The sequence below is a fragment of the Glycine soja genome, chromosome 7 (assembly GCF_004193775.1).
Source record: "Glycine soja cultivar W05 chromosome 7, ASM419377v2, whole genome shotgun sequence".
Taxonomy (NCBI): Eukaryota; Viridiplantae; Streptophyta; class Magnoliopsida; order Fabales; family Fabaceae; genus Glycine; species Glycine soja.
Genome location: NC_041008.1, coordinates 6,775,205 through 6,792,635, shown reverse-complemented (window position 1 = coordinate 6,792,635; position 17,431 = coordinate 6,775,205). Strand labels below are relative to the sequence as shown.

At 29.6% G+C, this 17,431-nt stretch overlaps 2 protein-coding genes across 2 annotated transcripts; both read right to left on the bottom strand.

The window, feature by feature from the left end:
- Window positions 1-252: 252 nt before the first annotated feature.
- On the bottom strand, window positions 253-2,470 carry LOC114417711 (transcription factor MYB41-like). The gene is made up of 3 exons (XM_028382795.1): window positions 2,315-2,470; window positions 1,272-1,401; window positions 253-813 (listed from the first exon to the last, which is right to left on the bottom strand). The coding sequence occupies exons 1-3, from the start codon at window positions 2,448-2,450 to the stop codon at window positions 255-257; spliced, it is 825 nt and encodes a 274-aa protein (XP_028238596.1). The 5' UTR covers window positions 2,451-2,470; the 3' UTR covers window positions 253-254.
- A 6,913-nt stretch (window positions 2,471-9,383) lies between these two features.
- Window positions 9,384-16,555, bottom strand: LOC114418459 (DEAD-box ATP-dependent RNA helicase 8-like). Its single transcript, XM_028383804.1, has 10 exons — window positions 15,907-16,555; window positions 14,680-14,740; window positions 13,217-13,451; window positions 12,443-12,681; window positions 11,786-12,037; window positions 11,519-11,699; window positions 11,098-11,186; window positions 10,939-11,012; window positions 10,731-10,858; window positions 9,384-10,287 (listed from the first exon to the last, which is right to left on the bottom strand). The coding sequence occupies exons 1-9, from the start codon at window positions 16,197-16,199 to the stop codon at window positions 10,780-10,782; spliced, it is 1,503 nt and encodes a 500-aa protein (XP_028239605.1). The 5' UTR covers window positions 16,200-16,555; the 3' UTR covers window positions 9,384-10,287; window positions 10,731-10,779.
- Between the last annotated feature and the right edge of the window lie 876 nt (window positions 16,556-17,431).

Genomic DNA, 17,431 nt, shown 5'->3' with positions numbered 1-17,431 from the left:
CTCAGCTATAATTACTAGTTCATTTTATCCTATTCTAATAGCATGTTTTGATTAGATTAATTTGTTGAAAGTCAAAGGAACAAATAGCAGCTTCCACTTTTTTCAAATTTTCACCGTAATTTTTGGTTTCAGAATCAATTTTTATAGTTATCCAAACATGATATAAGTCTACAAAATAGCCAACAGAAGGATACATGTCAGCATATCAACAACATCATACGTGCACTAATTAAGGGTAAGGAAGGGTTGGTGTCTCATAATTCTAAGAAGCTCATGTCATTGTTTATAGGAAAGTCCAACAAGAACTGCAATGAAGTGTCACAAGAGTCATGTTCTAGTTCACTAGAGCTTGATGATGAATAAGAGACAATTTTCTTAACACCCCACAAAAACTCCTTTTTGACAATGCTTGCTGGGGTTGAGGAAGCCAAATCTGTAGTGGTAGTAGTAGTGGTGGCAGACAATGACTCACATTTGATTGAAGATTCTGATTTGTGGACATCACGAAAAGATTCTCCAACTTCAGAGTTCCAAATGCGGAGGAAGTAGTCAGAGTCAGTTTTGTTGTTGAAATGTGGCTCCCTTGAGAGCCTGGCCTCTGCTTCAAGCCTTGCAGTCTCCCACTGGGCCATGTGGCGGGTTGAAGTGGATGATGCATGGGCCTTGTCGTTTAGGTTATGAGGAGAGGCTAGTGGTTGGTGGGTTTGTGGGTCCAGGCCCATGCAAATGAGACGTTTCTTTAAGTGGGTGTTCCATAAGTTCTTGATCTCATTGTCTGTTCTTCCTGGTAGCTGAGAGGCTATAGCAGCCCACCTGTGAATTTGTTCATTTGTTGAGTATTGTCAAAATAAGAAAAAGAGAGTAATTATTATATAGTCTGAAACTATTATAATCTTTATTAATATCTACATGACATCTCTCTTTTAGGTTATGAATTTTTTATCTCATTGTCGTTTAGGTTATGAATTTTTTTTTTACTGCATATCTCTCTTTTAAGTTTTTAACCAATCACATCTCTTCCTAACTGTTTCATGAAATATTTTTTGCACCAAAGAGCATTTTCCCATTTTAAACACCATATCATATCAAACTTTCAATTCCGAAATATCTGCCATTAACTGAGATTTGGACTCCATTTTCACATAATAATGAGTTGCAAGACAAGAACTAGACCATTGACAATTCAATTCTCTTATGAACCTTGTATCTTTCCATCATTTAACAAAATTATGCTAAAATTTTGTGTCTCACTCTTAGTCAACATTAAGTACCTATTTCCAAGGATACCATGAAGCTGTATGATTAGTTTTTCTTCCTCAAGTGTAAAGGAACCACGTTTAATATCTGGTCTGAGGTAGTTTGTCCATCTTAGCCGGCAACTCTTGCCACAACGAAGAAGACCTGAAAGGGAGGGTTAAATGCAAGTTATGTAAAGCAAGTATAAAAAAACAAAACTGTTCATGTGAAAAAATTAAAAATCTACAAATGGACGAGTGAATTGGCACTTTGTTAGCTTATGTGTAACAAACCCAATAAAAATGAAGGCCAAGTTTTCCGTTGAAAACACAAAAAGAACAAGAGATAATCAACACAAAAACATGACCTGATATTTAGAAACAAAATGGTTATTAATGTAAAATCTACAACTAAACTTAACTTGAGTACATATTTCAAATATATTCAATGCGTAAAAATATTTGTATTAAAATTTAAGAAAACGTTGAGTAAACACTTAAACTCTAGTTCATACATCGAGATAGAAAGAAAAAAAGAAAAGAAAATTACAGATATGATAGATAATATGATGTAATATAAAAAGAGAAAAAAAAGTTGATGCTAATAGAATGCATGTTTGGATGATGTAATGTCCACATATTAATACTCTAAAATGAGAAGTTTTAATATTATGTTCTTTTTAATTAATCAAAATTCATTAAAAATTACAAAATATGTTAAATAAGGAAGGAGCCGAACACAATTTTGTTATTTCTATCCATTTTTTGCAAGAGTGTATTAAAGCCGATTTCATATAAAAGCTTCTCTACCTAAAGGTGCAAAGTGCAGACTTACCAGCAATTTAAAAAAAAAAGAAGAAGCTAAATTTAAGGAACATATGCTTCATATCAATGGACAGATAGCTTCAAAAGTAGCATTTTTCATTGCTTTCTGGGTGTAACAAAAAGAGGGGGGAGCTTTTGTTTCCAAGTGAAAAAAAGTGATTTTTGAAGTAGAATTTCAAAACATAACCACTAAAACAAGGACCTCAAGGTCAAGCTAACAAGAGAAAAAACACAAAACAAAAGGGCATGAAAACCTGCTAACTTAGGGAGAGAACGCCAACTTCCATGACCACCATTCTTGTTGATATAATTAACAAGAATCTCATCCTCTTCAGCAGTCCAAGAACCCTTCTTCAACCCCATCTTGTCACAACATGGCTTCCTTCCCATCCTTACCAACAAAGGACATTCACAAACTGGAAATCATAATAATGTTCATTTATTAATAAACCAAATATAAAAAAGAGATAGCAACATTTTTTAATTTTTAATTTCACATACAAACCTTCAAGAGTGAGTTTCCTTGCACGTTGCTAGCTAGCACTTGAAGCCTCGAAGTGGGTATGACATAAATTGGGAAGGATTTAAAGTTGAAAGGAAAAAATATTGTGTATCATTATGATCATTATGGCTATTCGAGGAGGCAGTATTTAATGATAGGGGACTTACAAGCCCTATAATAATGGTGTGCACATCAAAATCAATCCAAAATAAAAATTTAAAATGATTCAAAAAATAAAAAATTAAATTAAATAGATTTTTTTTAATTTTTTAAATATTTTTTTTCTTAAATTGATTGATTCAGTTTAATTTATGGTTTATGTTTTTTAATCGAATTTAACTGGAATATTTATATTAACACTTATGTTAATTTAATATTATATATTTTATGTATGTATCACTTAAGTTTCATAATGTTTATTTTATAATGTTATGTATATAAAATTTATATAATATATATTTTTTTCTTTTAAGTGACTTTTTTTTTCAAGTGATTTTTTAAAGATATATTTGATTTGAAATAGATAAATTTAATAGATTTTTATTATAGAAGGTTTAACATATTAATAAATTTTAATGTAATTTTATTTAAAATATAAAAAATATATATAAATTTTAATGAAATAATTTTTTAGTAAAAATCACAAAAATCAAACTGAACTAAACAGTAAAATATTTGTTTTGTTTTGTTCGAATTTTATTGTAAATGACAACCGAATCATATGTATTTTTCAAGTTTTATTCGAATAATTTTTTGATAAAAAATTAAACCAAATTAAAATCGGTAGACTAAATTATAGGCGAGTTTCAAGCTGGCTCTATGCAATAAATGCGAATGTTCAGTAAATGCAACAAACCGAACATTGTATGTGTGTTTTCTCTTTTGTTTTCTTCATTACATACTCACCGATAGAATTGTAAGAGTGTCTTTATCTCTTTCCCTAGCTACACAGGTTACCCAATAGTAGTAACTAATAGTTAATCTAAGTTTTGATGAATTAATTTTAGATTTAATTATATAATTATTCTCTTAATTATAATGAAAAGTTAAATTCAATCTCTCAATTATTAAAATATTTGATAATATTCTTTAATTATTTTAAAAAAATTAAATTAGATCCCTCAATTGTTAAAAATATTAATCAAGTTCTTTAATTATTTAAAAAAATCAATTAAATTCCTTAATTATTAAAAAGTTCAGTTACACCCCTTAATTATTTAAAATTTAATCAAAATATTTATTTTAGGCTAAAATGTAAATTTCATCTTCCTGATTTTTTTAAATTTGTGATTTTAGTCTCTTAATTTTTTAATTGAAATATTTCGTCTCATATTTTTTTAAAAAAAAAACTTTAATTTTAGTGGCCTATATCAATTTAAGATTTGACTATGTACTTTTTTAATTTTTTTTAAAAAAATTTAAGCTCATTAGCAATTAAATAATTTTTAAAAAAAATTATCATTTGAATAATAAATAGATATGTGCTAGTCAATATTTACAAAATACATAAACCAAATGTTTGAAATTGACCATAATAACTAAAATTGTATATTTTTGAAAAGTAAGAGATAAAATGTTTCAATTAAAAAATGAGAAACTAAAATTAAATTTTTTTAAAAAGTGATAATAAAATATCTCAATTAAATAATTAGAGAACTAAAATCGTAGATTTGAAAAAATAGATGAATAAAAATTACATTTTAACTTGTATTTTATTGTAGAAAATGACTTAATTATAATATTTTAAATAATTAAAGGAACTAATTCAATTTTCAAATAATTGAGGGATTCAATTGAAGTGTTTTAAGCAATTGAGGAATCAAATTGAATATTTTAATAATTGAGGGATTAAATTAAAATTTAAAATATAATTAAGGTAGTATTTATATAATTAAGCGTTAATTTTAAGGAACTGTACTACTTGTATTAGTATAAACAGTTGGTGTTTTAAGTGAGAGGATAAAAAAGAAGCTGCAATAATGAATTCTTATAAATGCTGCACGGGAGTATATAGCTGACAAATTGATTTGAGAAAATATTTCTTTTCATTTTTTTATTCACTTTTAATTACAAAAGAATTTCATATTATTTTCATTTTTTTTAAAAGTCAAATAAGCAAATAGTAAAAAAAATTATTGTTTTTTGCTATTTTTTTATTTTTTATACCAACTCAAAATAAAAAAAATAAAAACAGGAAATATTTTCTCAAATCAAATAGCCCCGTAGATTCTCATGTTTTGGATTAATTTTTAAAAAAATACAGTATATATTATCAGAAATGCCTTATTAATCGTTTCTTAAGAAAACCTTCTTATGAAAAGAAGTGGGAATCCAAAATTTCTAAATAAATGAGAAGTTTAACTAAATTTATAATAATATTTCCAAAAGTCTTTTAAATATATCAAATACATTCCAAAAGTTATAATTTTTTAAAAAAACTTCTCCAATGACGTTTACAAATAAATTTTATTAAAAAGGAGGTTTACAAATAAATTTTATTAAAAAGGAGGTGAGATTTTCACTTTCAAGTTATTGACTATTTTTGGTAAAAACACTACTCCTTTCGTTTTACAATAATTATCACCTTAAATTATTTTACACAAACTAAATAATAATAATAAATAAACGAGATAGAGTAATAATTTTATAAAATTAACGTTATATCATCATTAATCTATTTATAAATTTTATAGTTTATCATTATATTATAAAAAAATAGTATTACATTAAAAAATTAAAATAATAATTATTTTGACCCTCTTTTTTATGCAAAATGTTTCTCTATTTAATTATTTTACTTTACCCTCTTTTTTTTATTCTCTTCTTTTTTCAATTTCTCTCATGGCCCGTACAAGCTCTCTCTCTCGTTGCTGTTTACTAGAGTCAACCAAGTCAACGCTAAATTTTTTTTCAGTTGCCTCTTCTCTTTCCAATTACTCCTTTGCACAAGCAAACCAACCATTTCAATACCACCAAACTAAATGAAGCCTTCCCCCCTAAAAGTGCATTTGGAAGAATTGCATTGGGAAGGAAAAAATGAAGAGAAAATTTTAAGAAAAATTAACTTCAAGATACAAAATTTTAAAATTTTCTTTCCTTTTACTTTTCATCCAATTTAAATTTTAAAATTTTATTTATTTTGTCAAGTGAACTTAGTTTAATTAATTAAATAAAATACATGAGAATTATAAGAATCCGCAACACTATCTTTGATTTCCATCTATAAAAAAAAGCACATATTTAAGAAAATCAACGTTTTTGGAGGTGGATGGGGATGCAAACACACTACAAGTAACCACTTTAGTTATTTTAATTTTTATATATAACATTTTTTATTTATCCTCAAATCATCATATTTAAAATACGAAACAATAAAAAGGTGCATGATAAAAGAAGATAAAGGATGTGTGTTCTTTATCAAAGGTTTTTGTTTTGCACATAAATGGCATGACAGATAAAAGCGGATACAGTGAATACGATAGTGACTGCATTAAATACAGAATCAAGAAGAAGAAAAAAAGTTAGTACTATAAGATTGAGTAATGAACATGTACATCAGTACATACAGTGACATGCTCAGAGATTTCAAAGGATGGACTGAGTGGAAAAGAAGCATCGATGAAGATCCAATTAATGACATGCAGTGTACGGATTCAGCATCAAATAAGCATTTATTTTCTTTGTTTCATGTTTTTCTATGCAGAAAGAGCCAATAAGAAAATAAAAAGGATAAATAACTATTTCTCTTCATAATAAAATAATTACATCCTGTACTGTAATTAGTTTTGTGAAATTTTCTTTTATTAGATTTTAATATTGAACGACTAATTTAATAATAAATATATTTTTAAAGACTAATTAATATTAAGTTATAAACTTTAGAACTTAATTTATCATTAATTTATATTTAAGACATATTTGTTACATTTTTTAGACGCTATCAAATTAAATTAGAATATTTATTGTTTCATATATTAAATCGTCGGTTTATACATAATTTTGTTTGAAATATCATCAAATATTAGATGTGAATATCTCTAAAGATAACTTAGTTTGTTATATTATAGAAAGAGTGATGATTATATTTTTTAAACATCTCTTCTTTTTCTCTAATTCTCTTTTCATATCAAATTATAATACCTATAATATTTTATTTTCTCATGTTGTACGTATGAGTGATTCTTTCCATTTAGGTAATTCTGTTCCCAGTTCTATGTTCTAGATATTTGTATAGTTGTTTCCCCTCACATGGAATCTATTCAAAATGTTATTCATGGATTCTTACATCTAATATTTTTCTTACAATTTTGCGAGTTAATTTTTTAAGAATAACATACCACACAATAAAATAGATGAAATGAACTGATTGATTAAGTTTTCTGATAAACTTTCGACGACCATCCTTATCCTGCAGTGCTCAGCTTCGGGTAATAAATGCAAGGGAAATGCTAGGCACACCATTTATTTTACTGCTATTTACGGATCAGCTCAATCCATCCGTATTTGGCTCGTACGATCTTAAAAAAAAATATATTTTATAAATTAATTTAAAATTAATGTTCGATAGAAATTAAATCTATAACTTTTAATTATTAGTATAACATTCTAACTAAACTAATAAGTTAATTATGCTATAAAATAATTAATATCAATATATATAAGACGAAAACTTTTAATATATATTTAAACACATGTAAATTTATATAATAAATTTTGTGATAATTAATTTTTATCTAATGATTAGTTTTTTATATATATAAATTATAAATATAAATCATAGATTTAATAAAAAATTATATATATAAAAAAATACATTATTAACATAAATATACTAATGTATTTTTTGACCATATTATAATAAATTTTGATCTAATAATATTTTTTATATATATAAATTTTAAATAAAAATCATAGATTTCATTTACAATTCATATATGCAAACAAATTAATTATTAGATCAAAATTAATTATCACAAAATTTATTATATATATTTACATGTGTATTAAATATATATTAAAAATTTAATATTATATATATTGACATGAATTATTTTATAACATTATTGATCTATTAACTCAGTTGGTTAGAATAACATTGTGCTAATAACTCAAAAGTCATAGGATTGTTGATTCGTAATTAGCTTACAAATTATGAATCCATAAACCAATTACAAAAGGGCAATATGGGAATTATATTTGTTGTGCTGGGTGTACACAGCAAAATGAATGCTCCGCGTAACATTTTCCAAAATGCAATCCTAACTGATATTTTTTATGTGTGCTTTTTACTTTTTAAAATAATGAAAATGCAACTGTGAGGTTAGATATCGTATCGTATATCATCCCTCGAAAGTCCAGTATTAAAGACTCGATCGATCTAAATTCTAGATACAGATATATCCAAAAAATAATAATAATCTGAAACTAAAGTATTATCCAATAATTGGTGTGCAAATTTATGAGGATTATGAGGCATAGTTTCTTTTTTCTTTTTTAGGGAATTAGTCATAGTTTCTAAAGTTATCATTTGTCAATATTGATAAACCAACTAAGAAATAAAAAAGATTGATACTTGGTAATAAGAATCTTCGATATAAGCTTTTTTTTTTTTTTTTTTGTCGATACAGTTTGAATATAAACAAACTTCTATTACTCCAAAAAGTCATCTTAATATTTCTGTCAACTAATAAAAAAAATATTATGATAATTCATTTTTAATATAGTTGGTAAACTAGTAAAAGCATTTTCTATAAAACTTTTCTCGAATTATAACAAATTTACATATGTACACATCATGATCAAATTTTGTTATAATGAGTGAATTTATCACTAAAATGACTTAATACCCCTTTCTGACTCAAGTTAATACTATCGTGTATGAATTTCCATTTACACAATTCATTTTTAGCTGCTTTTGGTGTATCTTAGCATAAAAAATTAATCAAATGTGAATCACGGATGCTAATTCATACATATAATGCATAAGTGTTTTAAATGCCCATCTTGTTGAGCAAGGAATTGAGCTATGATATCCCCAAGTCCTTTTACGAAGAAGACTGCATAATAAGAATGAGTTGAAACATAAGAAAGTCAGCATTGTCTGGTAAGATTTCATTTCACACAAAGTAACAATTCATTTCGGTGTGTTTAGACCATTCCTTCATGAAGACGCTGGATAGCCTGGATAACGTAAACATGAGATTTCTAGCTATATGAAGCGCAATTCACTGTCACATTCACTTCAATTCATATGTATTTTCTTTTCACCAAAAAAATTCATATATATTTTCTACGGACTTAAATATAAAAAAATGAACTACATTTTAAGTTAATTAAAGAAGTTAGTTAATACTATTTAGTGCTACTATAATCACATTTGAAAAAGTAAACTGCATAACCCATGCAGGTTTAATGATTCCATGAATTCAAAATAACAACTTCTCGCACCCTTCATCCCGTTGAGATCCATACGCAATGCATATACAGTACAATTTTTTCAGAATGTTTGTCCCATAAATACATATCAAAGTATCTTAAAACAAATTTGTTTTCTAAAATAATGTCCCATAACTGTTTGCTTTCTTGAATTTTAGGATCACTAGTTTTGAAAATATTTTCAAAATTTAATGTTATTTGAATGAGAAATTAATTACTAAAATGGTGTAGAATTGTTTTAGAAAAATCTATTATTATTTAAAAAATGAAGAAAATAAAAATGCTCTTAATTATATATTTAAATAAAAAAATTATTTGCAAAGATACTAACATTGTTGACAAAGTTAAGGATTTCCAGCAAAAAAAACGAATTGAAAGTAATAAAGTGACGCTTGGAAATGTGCATTCTTTTTTTACTTGAAAATGTGCATTGTACCCAATGCTGAAAATCCATGAAAATCAGAAGATACCCAGCAGAAATACCATTTCAGTCCCATATCTACATAGTTTCATGAAATTAACAATTGAAAAAAGACAAAGGACTCTATCAAAAGAAAGGCTCCAGAAGCTTGGTTAGGACTTCGAGTCTTCAACGGCAATGGCCATGAAAATCCTAGCGACAAGCAATTGTGGATAAACCGGCACCACCAAGAACCATATGGCATAATATGAGCAGCAAATGTTGAGATTCCTACAACTAATCTACAATCTATAAGAGAACCTATAATGGTAAACTGATAGCACAAGGGTCTTGCTAATAAGTAACCCTAGGGCACTGATTAAGGAATCCAAAAAGTTTTTATTAAAATCCAAATTGAAAATGCATTCGAAATCACAGTACAGAATAGAGATATATTCATGACACTTTAATGAAAAGTTACTATTTTGAATTCCTTAGTCAGTGCCCTGAAGACACCGATGAGCATTCGCCATAGGATAATAGCATAAGGAAGGAACATGTCCATATCAAGGTATATCATCCCTAAAACATTCAATTATAAAACTACAATACTAAAAACATGTAATGACAGAATAAATCTGCAAATGTAAAACAGAAACCCAAACTGAACCCAATAACTATCTGGCAGATAAAAGCCAATATTAAACTTTTTAAAGGTCTCAACAATGTTTCAGGGCTCCCAAAACCAGAATTAATCTGAAAGCACTCAGTAATGGGTAATACCCAGTTTTTGACAGTGCATCCTCTCATGCCAGGTTCCAATAATACACAATTTGCCACTAGCTTAGCAGATCCTCTCACCCACCTACTTGAGCCACGGTCACACTAACCTGCAAGAAATCCACGCATCAGCAACAGCAACAGCAGCTACAAATAATAATTGATAAACCATGAGCTAAAACAAGTACGCATGCACCAATGCATAGAACTACAAGATGAATTTAGCATATACAATCCTGAACACATTTAGTACATGTAAAAAATCCAGGCAAAACTTGATCAAAATATTTTAAAAATGAAGATAAACCAAAATTGAAGTTCCATGAATAGACAACTAATAAAACTACATATTTTTGGCTGATCACAACGCATTTATTTCATCCTTAAAAGAAATTAATTAAAACATCCAAGTCCTTCGTGAGAAAGATATTGAAACCAACTTGCAGCAACACTTAAAATTATTCATATTTATCTCCACTTTTAGAGACAACTCTTTATCTGAATTTGGGAAATGCCCATTATAGATACGGAAAACATAAATCCTATCACTCACCACTGCTATTAGCCGCAACTGTAAACACAACACTGGTATTTAAAGCCAATCACCGACAATAAATTGCCTGATCAATTTGTGGGGGAATCTGCTTTATTTCAGTTCCAAGTTCTTGTTCAATCCTATATCTGAACAAAAGATGGAATGCATCAGAAAACATACAGCAAATATCTAAAAAAAAAAATCAATTCAAATGTAAATTACATACAGATTAAAGCGATCCTCATAGGTAATCAAGTTCACTGCTAAACCAAGGTGCCCAAACCTCCCAGAACGACCAACCTATCATCAGCAGAGCATCCTTTAGAACATGTAACATAACTAATTAGGTGAGGTAGGGAGTTAGCACAAATCAAACAGAACATACCCTGTGCAAATAAGTCTCTGCGTTCTTGGGAAAATCAAAATTAATAACAACGTTAACTGCTTGAATGTCTATTCCTCTAGTAAAAAGATCTGCAAATGTTTCACATGTAAATATATGAAAAACTTAAATTATTACAACAGTATTTGTAAAAGTAGAAAATCTAACCAAGAGTTTAATTATACAGATAAATTAATATATCATGAAACAAACACTACACCAAACAAATATAGAATATACAATTATTGATTACAAAATTTGTTTTTTAAAATAAAAATGCAGATACTATCAGAAAAAGAAAATGGACCAAAACCTAATAAATATTGCACACAACCATAACTGGTAGGATGGGTATCATTCAAAAACAACAAAAAAAAAAACTTCATTTTGCCCATTCATAGATTCTAAAGTGTCAGCAATGTACCAGTACAAACAAGATTTCGACATGCACCATTGCGGAAATCATGAAACACTCTGTTACGATGGTCTTGCAACATCTTTGCATGAATGTAGAAACATGAATACCCAAGTTCTGTGATTTTCTTGGCAAGGAGTTCAACCCGATTCACTGAATTGCAGAAGATGATAGACTGGTTTATTTGCAGCTGATATAGAAGCCATCATCATCAGCATTAGCATTATATTCACAGGCAGCATATAAGAAAATCAAGAGAGCAAAGAAAAAGCAAACCTTAGAAAATAGAGTATTTAGGCAGTGGACTTTCTGTCTCTCTTCCACGAATGCATAAAATTGTGTAATACCCTTCAGAGTTAGCTCATCCATAAGATTGATGACATAAGGCTTTTGAAGATACCTATCTTTGAAATCCTTTACAGTAACAGGAAATGTGGCTGAAAACATCAAGATTTGACGGGTTGTAGGAAGAAAATGAATCAGCTGCTCTATAGATGGTTGAAACTCTGGGGACAGAAGCTTATCGGCCTGACAAACACAAAAAGCTATGTAAAGCCTCAGACTGATAAGTAACTGTTACTACTTAAGACATAAATCTTAAAAGTGCCATAGAATGAACATGCACAAATAATGGAAAAGATAATATATTCTGCTCAATATTTAAAACATGAATTTGAAATCAATGAACAGAGGCATTTGCTTCCACTACCAGTTTGACAACATTTAGGAATACAAATTCCTAATCCTAGCAAACTGGACAAAAAATTAAGGAAACATAAATGCACATCGGATCATATTTGTCGAATAAGATCCAATCATCATTCTTACCTTTGACTTACTAAACCTCTTTAAATATGAAAAATGTTTTCCAAACTGTTCATGTGTCTCAACCAAATTATATAAATGAGTGACTTACAGGTGAAATGTGTTTACCTCATCCATAACAAGCATAGCGCAATCTTTCAGAATACAAACACCTTTCTTGGCAAGATCTAATATTCTTCCTGGTGTTCCAACTAGTAAATGAACTGGTTGATATAAGCGCATTATATCATCTTTCAAGCTGGTACCACCTGTTGTAACCATAACTTGAATTTTCAAGTGCTTTCCAAGTTCTTTGCATACTTGAGAAGTTTGCAATGCCAATTCTCGGGTTGGGACCAGTATAACAACTGTATGACAGAGAAAACATGGGTAAAGCCAATCATCATCCTTATTCAAAAAGTCAACAACCAAGAAATAACTGAAAATAATGCAGAATTGAATCATGGATCAACAATGCCACCAAAAATATATCAACTATTTTCAATCATGAATCCAAATATCCACACATTCATCTTCATCTAAAATAACTTTTTGGAAGAATCAACAAGATATCCATTAATTTAAAGGGAATTTCAAAATCCTGTAACTAAAACATAGAGCTTTATTAAAACCAGATATCCAGTAGAGAATAAAGAGAAGACAAATAAACTCTGAATCTAACATTGTTTCATAAATATTACTTCGATTCTGTGTAGGGTCACATCTCAGATTTGTTGCACCAAGTGAAGACTGAAACTAAATACAATCAAATTGTTTCATGACAAAAACAGGCTAGCAGATATGCTTATGGAACTGAGACATCTTTATATACAGTCCTTTCTACTAGGCTATGAGAATCATGTGAAAAGCTTAAAGTAAGAGGACTAGAAGAGGACATCAAACCTTGAATAACATTATTGTCCTGATCAATTTTTTCCAATGCAGGAATGCAAAATGCAGCTGTTTTGCCAGTTCCATTTTTAGCCCTAGCAAGAATGTCACTACCAGTAAGAGCAATTGGAATGCTTTCTTCTTGGATGGGAGAAGGCCTTTCAAAACCCTTCTCATATATTCCCATGAGCAGCTCACGCTTCAGAAAATAATCCTCAAACTCATTTCCTTTAGTTGCCGTTACATCCTGAGGAACAAAAAGGAGGCAGATCAAGACAAACGAGTATATATTATTAAATAAAAGTTAATAATGACAAATCCGTAATCACAGCAGCTAAACAGATTAATAAATGGATGGTATCATTTATTATGCCTTTCAAGTAGATATTAGAAATATTAAGTAATTATTTATATGTAACATATAATAACACACTAAATTCAGAAATTTAAAACTTAGGTTAAATGCTAGGGGTATTCGTGGTGCCGTTTGGTTTAGTCTTGGATCAGAAAGTCATCCAAACCAAACATAAAAAAAATCATGTGGTTCAGTTTGAATTTATTATCAAGTCCAAACCAAACCAATCTTTTGTGGTTTGGTTTAGATCGATTTTTGCAGTTTTTACTAAAATATATTCTATTCAAATCTATACACTTTCTTTTCATCTTTTAAAGCAACTTATATTAACAAAATTGCTAATAACAATATACAAAACTTGTTAATATGTTAAACATTCTATAATAAAAATTCGTCAAATTTCCATCCATTTTAAATCAATCATATCCTGAAAAAGTTGTCTGAAGAAGAAAGTAGTATACAATATATAAGTTTTGTATACATAACACTATAAAACGCGTGAAACTTAAGTGATATATACATAAAAAGCATAACACTGGAGTAATATATAAGTGTTTCGGTTTGGTTCAGTTTTAGAAACACAAACCGCAATCCAAACCAAACCAATTGGTTTGAGCACAAAATCATCCAAACAAATCCAAAAATTGTCGGTTTGGTTCGGTTTAGGGTGTTTTTTAGCGGTTTTCATTTTTAGTTTGGATCGGTTTGGATTTGAATACCCCTAATAAATGTCATTGATTGCACTAGTTACAAGGAATAAAATTCAGTACATCTACTAAATCTCTAGACAAAGTATAAATAGTTGAACTAGTTTGTAAAATCAGTATGATTGTAGTCTAAATAGCTGACAGTAATTCAATACAAGGCACTAAAAAAGACAAATCAATCAATGAAATTCCAGTTAAATTCTATGACAAGAATGATCTTCACCAAACATTTATAATGTATGAAAAAAATTACTCCATACTTATAAGGATATGCAAAAACAAAAAAGTAAGAAATTAGAAATATCACAAATAAGGTGTAATGCTCTAAGGATCTCAAAGAAAATATATGATTAACACAAAATGCACATAACAAATAACTTCAGGCATTTCATGATGCTATTCCATGACCATACCTCTGTCTTGTAGCGAGTATCAGCTGGTGGAATCTTTAGTCTTGCTTTCCAATCTTGGGAACTAATAAAGGAAAACCAATAAACAAATGAGAATTCTCTTACGTTGTGAAATAACAGAACAACTAGCAAGAAAATAGCTTCATCTAGCAGTAAAAGAACAAAGCCATACATTGTGATTTGAACAATTCCCAAGTTATTGTAAACTCATAGTTTCACCAAAATAACTCATAATTCAAAATCCTAATCATTTATAAACTTCATATCATAAACAGATAAACAAAAAAACATGTTTCAATCATTGTTATCAAAATTGTATAAATTGCTATACAAGTGTTTCTATTCAATTCTGAGACACAGCATACCTAGAATCATATGAATTGCAGGATTCTTTTTACAATGAATTGTCCACTCGGATAAAAAAATTTGGAGGGCAATCCAACCAGACAAGGAGTCATGCAAAACAAGGTAAAAGTGCCGCACATTTCAGTTCTCAAAAGTGCACAAGCAGCAGCACATAGAAAGAAGGCCGGCAACACCACAACAGGACCTCGCAATCAGGCTGGACAGACAACAGGATCTCTTTGATCTAGAGACGCCAAAAGAAGACAGGTTCCAGCAATAACAGTGTGATCAATGGCAGATCACAGAAATTCAATAACCCATTATATCATATAGAAGAAGTTGCATTCACATAGCATTTGAAATTTGAGTTGCCCTCAAATAAAAATTGGCACAATATTAACCCAAGTTCAATTGGCCAGAGACTCTACGAAATAGCGGTAGCAGTCATGATCCACAGGAATTCCACGATGCAATAGTACTATAGCAGCGCTACAGCGCCTATTTAACAACACTGGACAATACACTATAACCGTATCCACCAGTCAATCCACCATTGGATGCTACAATAGCATCACCAAAAAGCTAGACCACAAGAACACAGAAGTAAAAATCCTCCACTCAACAATGCAATCACAGCCATTGTTGGCCAATGCAGTTATGCCCAAGCAACCAAACCAATGAAATTTTCAAACAAAGCATTCACCATTTCATCATTAACTACAAAATCAGAAACCACCAAACCAACCAGCCAAGCAAGCACATTACAGAAAGCCATACAACATAAACTAAACATACCAACAACAACACCTCAACACTGACCCTAGCCCTAATTACAAACCACACATCAAGCAGAGCCGTATATAACGAAAACCACAACATACGCACCTCGAATCGACGGCTTCAGACTGCACGGTCTTCTCAACCTCGTCGACGGCGTTGGCATCCCTTCTCAGCCACTGCTGCTGTTGCTGCTGCTGCTGCAACAAATGCCTCTGCACATATTGCGCCTGTTGCTGTTGGTGGTACGGCGGCCGAGCCTGGAACGCGTGATGATTCTGGTTCAGGCTCGGGTTCTGGTTCTGGTTCGGGTTCTGGCTCAGGTTCGGATTGAAACCCCCGCGCACAAGTCCCATCCCGGGAGGGTACCTCGCTCTATTGTTGCTGTTGTTGTGATTCATCTCACCGATTCAAAACCCTAAAAACTTGACACAAAAATTCTAACCTAAACTACCGAATGAATTTACAAATCGACACAAAACTACGCCTTTGAGGAGGGGAAATCTAGTATCATACAGAGAGAGCGGATTAGGGTTTGCTCTTGGAAATTAGAGCGGAAATGGTTTCGGATTTGAACAGATCTAGAGAGAGAGAGAGAGAAAGGGTTTTATGAGGTTCTTGAAGTTCAACTCAACCCGCGGAGAGAGAAGAAGAAGAGAGGGTTGATTTTTATATGTGTTGGTTTGGAAGGGTTAAGGTTGAAAGAAAGAGACCAAACAAGTGAACAACACAGAAAGAAACCTCCAATCTTTGTTGTTGTTTGTTAGTTCCCTCTTCTTTTTCAAGATTTCCCCAATTTTCATTTTCGCATTATTATACTTTGGCCCCAGTTCTTCTTTTTATTGTCTAGAGTTCCCCGGTTTCTTTTCTCTCTCTCCCATCAACTTAACCATATTCATTATTTGGTTAGTCGGATCCTTTGTTGTCATTAACACAACAAATATATTTACATGTTATTAATCAACCAAATCTTTACATTAACACAACAAAAATCAATCTCACTTGTAAGATATGAGTTTATTTCTAACTAATCTGTATAACCTTTGTTGGTGTTTCGTGCTTTTTACTCGAGACTAGAATTTTAGTCAATGCAATCCACAAAATAAATATCTACCTGTATAGCTAAAATTTGTCATAAATAAATTGTATTTTAGCTAATTTATGATTAGAATTTTAATTAATGAAACCCACAAAATAAATTCTTTTACATTGCTGAAATTTATCATGAATAAATATTTTTTAAATATTATTTCAGTTAATGTGATCTTAAAAATAGATGTTTACTTTATATAACTAAATTTATTACAAATATATATTTTAATAGTGCTTTAGTTGATGTATTCAACAAAATAAATATTTACTTTATATGAAATTTATCATAAATAAATGTGTTTGAATATTTAATTATATTATAATGAAAATTTTAATAAATAATTTTTTAACATATTGATTATGTTTTATATTTATCAAAAATAATTTATATTGGTTATGTTTTAACATATTGGTTTAAAAGCACTCTTTGTTGAATGATAATTCCTAAAAACGCTCCTGATCCACTCTAAGAAAAAAAGTAAATTTGGTGCACTTTCTCTCTCTCAAATAAGGGTAATTTGGACAATTTCCTTTTAATTTT